This window comes from Mustela putorius, unplaced genomic scaffold (genome assembly GCF_011764305.1).
Source record: "Mustela putorius furo isolate JIRA1106 unplaced genomic scaffold, ASM1176430v1.1 tig00000224_pilon_pilon_pilon, whole genome shotgun sequence".
In the NCBI taxonomy this organism is placed as follows: domain Eukaryota; kingdom Metazoa; phylum Chordata; class Mammalia; order Carnivora; family Mustelidae; genus Mustela; species Mustela putorius.
The window spans coordinates 27459955-27471212 of NW_025421321.1; the positions used below are offsets into that span (position 1 = coordinate 27459955).

General features: G+C 36.9%; 2 protein-coding genes across 3 annotated transcripts in view; one reads left to right on the top strand and one right to left on the bottom strand.

Annotated features, from left to right (window-relative positions):
* FANCL (FA complementation group L) overlaps positions 1-11258 on the bottom strand; it is a 299340-nt gene that overhangs the window by 126202 nt on the left and 161880 nt on the right. The gene's annotated exons all lie outside the window — the stretch shown is intronic.
* LOC101683716 (chromobox protein homolog 3-like) lies at positions 4-660 on the top strand. The gene has a single exon (XM_004742416.2). The coding sequence runs from the start codon at positions 87-89 to the stop codon at positions 636-638; it is 552 nt and encodes a 183-aa protein (XP_004742473.2). The 5' UTR covers positions 4-86; the 3' UTR covers positions 639-660.

Sequence of the window (11258 nt, forward strand, 5' to 3'; positions counted from 1 at the left end):
GCGCGCAGGGCTGGAGACACCGCAGACCCGGGACCCGGAGCAGCTCAGAGGCGGTGAATAATAGCTCTTCAAGTCTGCAATAAAAAATGGCCTCCAATAAAACTACATTGCAAAAAATGGGAAAGAAACAGAATGGAAAGAGTAAAAAAGTAGAAGAGGCAGAGCCTGAAGAATTTGTGGTGGGAAAAGTACTGGACCGACGTGTAGTGAATGGGAAGGCGGAGTCTTTCCTGAAGTGGAAGGGTTTTACAGATGCTGACAATACTTGGGAGCCTGAAGAAAATCTAGATGGTCCAGAGTTAATTGAAGTATTTCTTAACTCTCAAAAAGCTGGTAAAGAAAAAGATGGTACAAAAAGAAAATCTTTATCTGACAGTGAATCTGATGATAGCAAATCAAAGAAGAAAAGAGATGCTGCTGATAAACCAAGAGGCTTTGCCAGAGGTCTTGATCCTGAACGAATAATTGGTGCCACAGACAGCAGTGGAGAATTAATGTTTCTCATGAAATGGAAAGATTCAGATGAGGCAGACTTGGTGCTGGCAAAAGAGGCAAACATGAAGTGTCCTCAAATTGTAATTGCTTTTTATGAAGAGAGACTAACTTGGCATTCTTGTTCAGAAGATGAAGCTCAATAATTGTTTGCATTGCTATATATATATATATATATATATATATATATATATATATATATATATCTGGGTCTTTGTTTTTTGATTTATTAGTGTGAAGAAATAACATTCTAATGAAAATCAAGTTTGATATGTTTGTTTTGAAGTAGTATTGGGGGAGTTGTTGGGGTTTTTGCATCTATAGCACTGGTTACTTTAAACAAATAAAAGCTTTCTGTAGTTGCTTCCTTTATTGGAAAAGAATAGTTGAGACCATGATATATTATCCCCCTGCATTAGAGAACCTTTTCTAAATGTTGGGGGAAATCTTCATAGTCTTTACTCAGTCAGAATTTGTGTTTAACTCCTATATACCTAAGGACCATTCTGGGTTTTTTGTTTATTTAGGGTGTTTTTGTGTGTGTATACTTAAAATACATAAGTGGTTTTTGTTTTTAACATTCACCAAAACAAAAACAGCATTTTATAACCATGGTTAAGCCCATGTTTCCGGGATGCTATCATTTTCAGCATTTTAAGAAATAAATCACTTAAACTGAAGTTTTTCCTGAGGCCTTAACCTTTCAGATTTTGTAATTAATTGGACAATTTAAATATAATGTAAACAATTTAAACTGGACAATTTAAAAGCAGCCATATCAGAATCCATATCCTTCTCTACAGCCGTATAAACGCAAGTATATTTGCAAGATCCCTGAAAGGAAAATTTTATCACTGTCAACAACCTCCTCACCCAAATGACAAAACTAGACAAGTCCTTGTGTGTTTTACTTAGGTAAGCAATACTTTAGTTAAATGGACATTTAAAGGTTCCTTCTAGTGAACCATTCCTTTTTAAGAAGTTGAAATTCTTTGTGCTGTATTGACTAAAAGGTCATGATTCATGGACTGTCTACAACTTCCTTCATGGAAGCTAATCATAATCAGATGGTTAGAGATGTTGGCAGTTTAGCACCTGCTGGAGTAAATGGGTGGACAGGCTAGTATAATCCAAATTCTTCACCTGCATGTTTTTTCTTTACCCCAGTTCATTCCTGACATGTAGGCTCAGTCTTTTGAGTATTTGAGTTACTGGTTCAGCAGAAACCAGGAAAAACAGTAACTTTGTAGTCAGAATGTTATCCAACTGTATATTGTTTACTTTATTGTAAATACTGGTAAACAGTGGTCAATAAATACTTTTATATTCCTTTAAAAAAAAAAAATCAGCTTCACCTCCTGACCTCAGGGAGGGGAGAATGGCTAAATGGTTGAGTTAATCACAAGCACCAACGATTCAATCAATCATGCTTACATGATAAAATTTTCATAAAGAAAGTTTAACCAAAGAAGTTCAGAGAGCTTACTGGTAGATGAAGATGGAGATGCCGGGAGAGTGGCATCCCTGCATGATGGCAAGGAAGTTTCATGCCCCTTCCTCCATACCTAGGCATCTCTCCTATCTGCCTGTTCCTGAGTTGTATCCTTTTGCAAGAATGAGTCCTAGAACTTAAGAAGACCATTTACTGTTCTATAAACCATTCTTGAAAACTATCAGATCTGAAGAAGAAATCATGGGAACCACTGATTCATAGCCTGAAGTTCAAAAGCATGGGTGACAACATGAACTTGCGACTGGTGAGTAAAGGTGGTGGAGGGGAGGCAGCCACGTGGGACTGAGCCCTTAACGTGTGGGATCTGACATTATCTCTAAGAAAAATAATGTTAAAATTGAGCTAAATTGTAGTACACCCAGTTGATGTCCACTGGAGAGTCAATTTGCTGGGTGTGGGAAAATCCCCACACATTTCATAACCAGAAGTATGTGAGTGTAGAGAAAGGAAATACTTTTCCCTTTCTTGTGGCAATGGTGATGTATCAAAACACAATCTGAAATTGTCACTCCTCTGCTTAAACCTTTTCATGGCTCTTCATTATCTGGTGTCAAAACTTCCTAGCTTGGTGTATTAGAAGACCCTCCTTGACCTGGCACTCTCCTACCTACCTGCCTGGCCTCATCTCCAGCGTCTCCCAGCTTCTTGGTTTAAGCATTAGGAACTCCAAGCCACTCAACTCCATAGTTTTTGATGCCTATTACACACTTTGATGCTATTGGACACTTGCTCATGCTCTCTGGGCTGAGAACTTCTAACTTATCTTACTCTGTTTAGCTTTTATTCATCCTGCAATAGTCATCCTAGGCATAATTTCTTCCAGGAGCAATTTCTATTGACCAACTTTTATCTCATAGTAATTGTGAAAAGAAAGACAAAACAATACACTTCCAAGTGTAGGTTTTGCAAAGATAGTATTGGGGAGATCTTGAACACCCTCAGCGATCCTTTGTGGCTCTTTCAGAAGTGCACGCTGAAAAGTGAGGGCTCGTTTAAGAAGGGCAAGGGCAATATTTCACTCTTTTTACAAACACCAATGTGATGAGCTATTTGGGCACCTCTTTCTATATTTTGTTGGAATTTCCTTATATCTTCCACCTCAATGAAAACAAAACAAAATCACTAGGCCAAACGTCCATTTTTATGTCTCTTTTCATATACATATTGCCAGCTATTTTCAGAGTTGTAAAAACATATAATACCACAAGCAGAGTTTTGCTGTATCCTCCCCAGCATTATTCTTATTAATGTGAATTAATAACACATTATTTTTGTCTTTGCTTTTGTGAATAGGTAACAAAGCAAGCATTTTGTGCTATTTTGCTGAATTTACATACTTGCCATGCTGTCTCTTTTTCCATATATTTGTTTGCTAGTGGTAGTTCTTTGTTTAGCCATCCTATTTTAACTTCCATGAGTTTTTTCCCTGGTCTCTGATTGACCCTCCTCTTTTAATAGCATCCTGTTTGTATTTTATAAATACAGTATTTTCTGAAATATTCATGAGATGTTATTAGATTTTTTTTTCTTAATTTATTTCCTTTAGCCTGAATTCTGTCTTTCTTTGAAGGTTATTTCTGCTCGTACTTTGAAATCATTCTCTTCCATATTATAGGCTTTGCTCTATGCCAGGTGATTTTTTTTTTTTAATCTGTTTGTGTTTAAGAATGTGACAGTAAAACTAAATGACTGTGTGCTTTGTGTACATGAGCACAGTTTATCCACTGGCATGCTTTGCTTTAGGGTGAGTAGGGTGGGAGCCAGCCACCATGCTGGGAAGCCCTAAAGCAGGGAAAGAAGGCTTTGCTATGAGGCAGTGTTATCACAGTCCTGACTTCTCCCCAGAGAAGTGGTTCATTTTCTTTAGAAAAGAAGTCTCTGATTTTCTTTTCCTTTTTTAAGTTGGGCAATAAATGCTTGACTGCTGGGGATGTGGTGTGCATGTGCATGAAGGAGGGAGTGGGATGGCTGGAGAGAAATGGCAGTAACGGAATTCTGCGTGCAGCGTGTCTACAAGCCCTTTCTTTCCAGCCGCAGGCCTCACTCCCTGACGTTTCAGGGTCCAACTATGGGGTTCAGGAGGGCAGATCCATCAGGCCAGTCCCCATGTTCTAGGCTCCACTCCCTTCTCAGCCTGAGCCTAGTCACCACTCCAACATCCACCTGCCATTATGCAAGAATCAATTGGAATTACTTAACCACAATCTCTTTACTGTTGTGGTATTTAACAGGATTTCCCCTTTGGACATTGCTGTCCAAATTATTTTTTTTTTCTAAAATCAAGATCTTTGTCTTTTAATTCATTTAATAACGGCTTACTAAGATTAAGAAACTAATATGTTTAAATTCACACGATACAATTATTTCCTTACTTTCTTCTTACTTTATTTTGATATAGAGAAAGTTTTAAATTTTTATCCAGTCATCTCAGTCTTTCCTATATTTCATTCCATTGCTTCTGTGTTTGGAAAATTCTACCTATTTCAGGTATTTACTACTAGCGAATTCTGTGCTCCCTTGGATTGTCAGCATTTTATTTTCAATAATAAGTATTTCATCCCTCTGAATATAACTTGGCTTATTGCAAATTTAAAATTTTTGTTTTCTTTTAGGTGAAAAATTCTTTCTTCAAACAAAATCTTTTGTGGAAATTCTATCTGTAAAAATGAGAAAATGGACAGGTTTAGGTGAATGGATGTTGGGGGTGGGGGTTGTTATTTACCTCAGTTCTATCTCACTCTTCTGCTTTCTTTCATCTCTGGCTAAATTCAGAATTCAGGCTAAAGGAAATAAATTAATAAGTTATATTTGAGAGTGTCCTGAGTTTTTTGAGAAGTAGATTAAAAAACACTGAGATACGATGTAAAATGAAAGTCAAAATTTATTATATTCCTAAATTCCAGAAGCTAGTCTCCGGTAACCCTTTCCTTCCCCCACTGAATTTTGAACCCTTTATGATACATTAAATAATTATACAAAACACACTCTAGTTGGAGGCCCTCTTTCCGTTCCATTGACCTGTTATTACACCAGAACTCTTACTGTTTTACTTAGTATAGAATTGTTTTCATGTACAGTAAGGCTGACACCCATTCACTACCCGAATTACCAAAAAACAAAAACAAAAACAAAAAACAAACAAAAAAACCCCAAAACAAACAAAACAAAACAAAACTCTTACCTTCTTACCTTTGCCTTATTCCAAAGGGTCTTGAGAAAAATTATATTATCTTTGGGTGGGATAATTTCAAAATGTTAGAATTCCAGCCTGTTAATTTTTGTCTGATTCTCTGAGATCTTATTAATGCTCACCAAGCTGCCTTATCTTATGTTGATAGCACTATATTAAAATATCTTAGCCTACTTGTGTTCCTGTTCGTCTCTTTTTGGTTCTGTAATAGATTGTCTCCTTAGGTATTTTATTATTCTAACTCTGTTATTTGGCACTCAATATTAGTTCTTATGAAACGACGAGCTTAAAATCCATCTGTGCAGCCTGTCTGTAAGATGCAGACAGAATGCAGTCAGACAGAATGCAGTCAGAGGTTGAAGACCAGCAAGAAGATCGTTTGATGAGGATGGAATGACACCGCCTAAAGCTCTCATAGATGCCAAGGCTGTTAGACCAAAAAAGGCCTCAGTGCCAGACAATCTAAGAGGAAGGCAGGGATAAAGTAGGCCTTGGGGTGGGTTAAGTGGTGGGTCCCAAAGAATAAATAGCTTGGAATGAGAGCTGGCTGTGTGTTACAAGGGAAAATAGGAGGATAGGAAGTTTGAGTTGCTTCAGGAGCGTGAGGTACGATCAAGAATGTATTAGAAAGACACAAGGGAGAAATAACCCTGGGCTTGCTCTGCCAAAAAGCAGAATCCTGTCGGAAAAGGAGGGCCTGACTACACTTGCAGTTGAATTTGGGTCTTCTTATTTCTTTGTCATAGGAAAAAAAAATGGGAAAAAATAACATGTCCACTTTTAAGTGACTTATTATAAATTTTACTGCATTTGAAATGAATACCATCACTTTCATTTCCATTTGCTAGAGTTTGCTTCATCTAAGTCCCTTTTACTTTATGTTTGTCCGATCTGTATTATTTTCTTTAAATCGTAACTTTTGTAATCAGAAAGCAGTTGGATTAAAAAAAAAAAAAAGAATCCAACGTGGGAATCTTTGCTTTTTAGTTAAATGAAACCACTTACGTGGATGGCTGTGCTAGAGACGGAGGTGCTGGTCACTGAAGACCTGTGCTCCTCTCCCATGATGTAGAGAAAGGCTGGTTAGCCAAAGGTTGAATGTCGGGGAGTCATAATGTGAGCCAAGTGGGTGTGTCCTCTCCCCACTCATTCCTCTGCCATATTCTGGCTGGATGTCAATGCCCAGGGTGACATTTGAAACTGGAGATGTCAGACCCTTTCAGCTAACTCCCTGAAAAAAACCAGTATAGCAACCCCCTTTATTGCTAATAATGCATGTTAGATAGTTTGGTGAGCAAAAACCAGACTTTTATTGTGTAAAAGTGCTAAAATCTTAGAAATTATTTATTGTAGCAGCTAGTGTTACCCAAATTTATATGATTATTTAGATTTTATGTATATAAATAAAGATATATTTATATTTTTATGTTATTTTTATGTTTTATGTTATTTTTATGTTTTTATTTTTATGTTTTTCAATTGCTTATTGGCAAAAGTTCCTTTGTGATACATGCTACATTCTATATTCTGTTATATATGTCAATGTTTTGTGAAACAAATACCTTGTTTCAAAATATACTTTTGGCTTAAAACTAAACCTGTAGGGATGCCTGCGTGGCTCAGTTGGTTAGGCCGTTGCCTTTGGCTCACGTCATGATCCCAGAGTCCTGGGATCAAGGACCGCCTCAGGCTCCTTGCTCAGCGGGGAGCCTGCTTCTCTCTCTGCCTCTGCCTGCTGCTCTGCCTGCTTGTGTTCTCCCTCTCTCTTGCCTTCTCTCTCTCTCTCTCTCTCTCTCTCTGAGACAAATAAATAAAATCTTTAAAAAAAAAAAAACTAAACCTATAGTTATTAGCAAAATTGAAATAATGAGTTACGACTTTTTGCGGGGGAGGCAAGGAACTTTATGTTTCATACTCCACTCATACTCCTCATTTCTCTTCTACAGGTTTTTGCTAGTTTCATCTGGAGTCACATTTAAAAATGTGCTATTTTTCTAATTTTTTCCTTCTATTTTTGTAACCACTGTGACAAACCATTTCCTGATTACTTTTCTTGTCTCCGCTTACTGTTATTTCCTTGGCTGATTTTGGTTCTTGTTTCTCATCTCTATCTGACACAGTTTACCGTTGATTCACTTGCTAGTGAGAAGAGCATCTTTTAGTAACCTCTCCAAAGTTATACCTGACTGATGTATTTTCTGTGGCTTCTGGCATCTGAGCATGTCTTCTTGTCACCATTGCACATGAACAAAAACTTAATTATGGGAATATTGGAATATTGCCTTTTCTTCTTTTTCTCTGGAACTCCTATAGAAATTTTCTCAATTGCCTTTTGATATTTATTTTCTCAGAGGCCAATCTAATTTTAATTATTTCCAAAAGCAAAGGTGTGTGTGTGCATGTGTGTGCATGTTTATACCAATAATGCTTACCAGTTCCAGCATAAAGCAAGAAATTAAAGCTTTACCAGGTTCTAGGTATTAATCTTTGTTCCTAATTTTTGTCTGCTACATGTTTAGCCCTGTTAATGTCCAGGTTCTCATATTCGATCTTGAAAGATTTTTATATCTTTGCTTAATATTTCTGATCTTTTTGCTCTGTTCTTTATAGCTATTTAGATTTCAATTCATATTTTCTCTTTTTATGTTATCACTTAGATGTCTGGGGACATTTCTCAAATTTAGCCCCTATATCATTGATTGGAATCTTTATAGGCTTAAACCTTAATTTTTGTTTTTCTCTCTTTTTCTTTTCTTTTTCTTTTTTTTTTTTTAGGTTTTATTTATTTATTTTCATAGAGAGAGAGCGAGAACAGGAACACAAGTAGAGGAGGGGTTGGGAGAGGGAGAAGCAGGTTTCTAGCTGAGCAGGGAGCCCATGCTGGGCTCAAACCCAGGACCCTGGAATCACGACCTGAGCCGAAGGCAGACGCTTAATGACTGAGCCACCCAGGAACCCCAGCTTAAACCTTATTTTTTCTGTTACTAAGGAAGTTAATATTATTTTGTTGAGTGTGTTTTTCATTTTATTATACTTTCTACTCATCTTGTCCTGCTAATCTCAGGGTGGTTGCTTGGGGTGCCTGGTAAGGGTGCAAGTTTAGGCACTCCATTTGGCCTTTGATAGAGGGGATGAGAGGTGAGGAACTATAGTTTTTTCTGTGGTGTTTACTGGAGTAAGCTGTTATTGTCTAAACATTTCTATCCTGCTAGGCTCTCTCTTTCTGTTTTGTTTCTTTTTGCTTTGTTTTGGCAAGACTGAGCAGGTTTTTACTGGACCTCTGTGGTCTGCTCCCACTGTTTTCACTGCCTAGTCTGGAATATAGGAAGCACAAAGAAAAACAGGTCTCTCACCACTGGGTCCTTCCTTTGGTCCCCAGGGCTCTAGCCAGGCCCCTTCTTCTCTCCATCTTTGTCTTCTTATGCTTGTTTTACTCTTTTTTTAAAACATTTTATTTATTTGAGAAAGAGAGAGAGTGTGTGTGTGTGTGAGAGAGAGAGAGAGAGAGAGCGCATGCCCTGGGGAAGAGCAGAGGAAGAGGGAGAAGCCAACTTCCGGCTGAGCAAGGAGCCCATGTGGGGCTCCATCCTGGGAATCCAGGATCATGACCCAAGCCAAACACTGACGCTCACCCGACCGAGCCACTCAGGTGCCCCTTATGTTTGTTTTATATATAAGACTCACGGTTTTTAGTTATACTCAGTGGGAAGAATAGGGAAAAGGGCATCTACTCCATACTCCAGAAGCAGAAGTCTTTAGCTGAAAATTTAAAGATAAATTGTAAACAATGGGGGGCTGTGAAGTCCTGTCTTTTTTCCTATTCTCCAGTCAAATCATCATAATTCCCACTGTCATAGAATGGTGCTAGTTTCCTGGTTTGGTCCACCTTTACTAGTCAGATGCACAAAGAAAGTCAGGTCACCTCTGCATAATGTGGCCATACAATTGTAGAGCAGTTGATATTTTAATTCTATAGTTAATTTCAGAATCATTTTTACTGCTTTCCCTACATTACAGCATTTGACTCATTTGTCTTTCAAAGGACTAGTAAACCTAGATTTGCTTTAGCAGCTTTGAATGGATTTTTATTGTTTCTTACCACTGCCTTTCAACTCATGCAATTTGAAAACTAAATGCAAACTGTAAAACTCAATCAATCTGGTAGTATTCCTTTAATATCAATTTTTATATAATTAGCCCCCAAACTGTGTTCAATTACCGACAATTAATCTTATGCACTTTGAGGGACAACACTAATTTCACACTTAGTAGCATTTAAAAGGAAGGTGGTGTGAGTCCTATAGGGGAAAAGTACCTCCCTAAGGAGTTGTGCTTTATTATCACTGCCTGGAGAATAAAAGTGCTTTCCCATTGTACTCCACCATGGGCGCCCACATTTTCTGTAACTCCAGACCAGTAGAATTGTGTAACAAACACACAAGCAGAATCACACATACCTTAATTACAGTTTTCAGTGAGACTGCCAGTTTTTTTAAAAAAGATCCTGAATTTTCCATGTTCTTTTGACAGTTTTCTTGAGTTAGTATTCTTAATGCTATATGGTTAATTGTTCCATTGAGACTGATTGTGAGATGCCAAACAATGGAGCCACAATAGAACAAGGAATGAGAATGACAGCTGGTGGAAAGGTAGAAAATTGTGGAAAACTCCTTACTGCAGAAGAAATGTGTGTAAGAATTAAGAAACTCCAAAATGAGAATGTATTTAGTCAGTACTTAATACATGTTATAATGTACATGACTCTTTTTATATATTCTCGTTCTTAAAAAAATTGTACCAATTTTCAATTGACAAATTAGATTTTATTATTGATTTGGATATATATAAGTACTTTCCCCTAATAGTCGGTGTCTAAAGATGATATCATCAAGTCTGAATCATATTAAAATAATATTTAAATACCATTTTAATGTATCCTAATAATTCAAAGTCAACTATTACGAAAAAGCCAAACTTTGAACCATCTCCTTGTGTCAAAAAAATTATGAATACATGTTGTATTGTATGCATGGTGTTTAGCAAAAGGTGCACACATATCTGTTTACTTTGGTCTTTCATGACTTTGACCTTTTAGGCGCTTCTTGTTAGTAATTGGGTGATGAGGAGTTGTAGCCAATTTTAATGTTTGTAATTCATACTCAGATATGCAAATTGATGAACACATTATAAATTTTTAAAATTATAGGGACAATTTATAGTGCAAAATGGCATTGCTCCAGGGGCTGAGCAGTGGCCTGGGAACTCAGAGCTGTGCATTTTAATTTCCATTAACTCTCAGTGTGATCATAGGCGCAGTACTTTAATCTCCCTGTACCTTAGAATGTTCGTCTACAATATATATGAAACAATTTCCTTCCTGTAGTTGAGGTGAGAAGTAACCACAAAGCAGGGTGGCTTAAAACAAAAGAACACTATATATACATACCACATAAAAGACCAATATGAAGCTAAAGATTATACCAGCTTAGTGAACATTGCTTTGTGTCATTTACACAAAGATAAGACAAATGACCCATTGTCACAAGATGTCACCGTATCCCAATTTTCAAATATTATTAAAGTTCATGTAATGTAAGAAACATTTTAAAGTAGCCATCAGACACTCATGTGGGCATTGATTACTAAATGAGCTTTATTCTTTATGCTGTGTTTTCTTCAATGCTATATACATCTTTCAAATGTATAACAATGCATTTAAAAATGCTTTCTTAGGTATAGTTTTTAAAGGAAGACTTTTTCCCCCCTCTCCCTAACAATGACTAGGTTTCCATTAAGTACTTAAACTTTATACCAGGAAAACAAAAAATCATACAAAGGAATTCAACTTGAAAGTAGAACATAATGAAATCACACTCCAATTCATAGTAATTCACAGCAAAGAGTAAGTCTGTATTTTTAAACTTCTCTGGTTGTCCTACCTGTTAAATGATACAGTGTATCCTGGGAGCCAAAGAATATGTAAGTGCAACTGGTGAGTTGATGATGGAATTTGAGCCTCTTTATTTTTCCATATATTGAAATATCCATCTTTTTAGCTTAATA

What these genes read in the sequence shown, in the direction of transcription:
- LOC101683716 (XM_004742416.2), top strand. Translation starts at nt 87, where the DNA reads ATGGCCTCCAATAAAACTACATTGCAAAAAATGGGAAAGAAACAGAAT.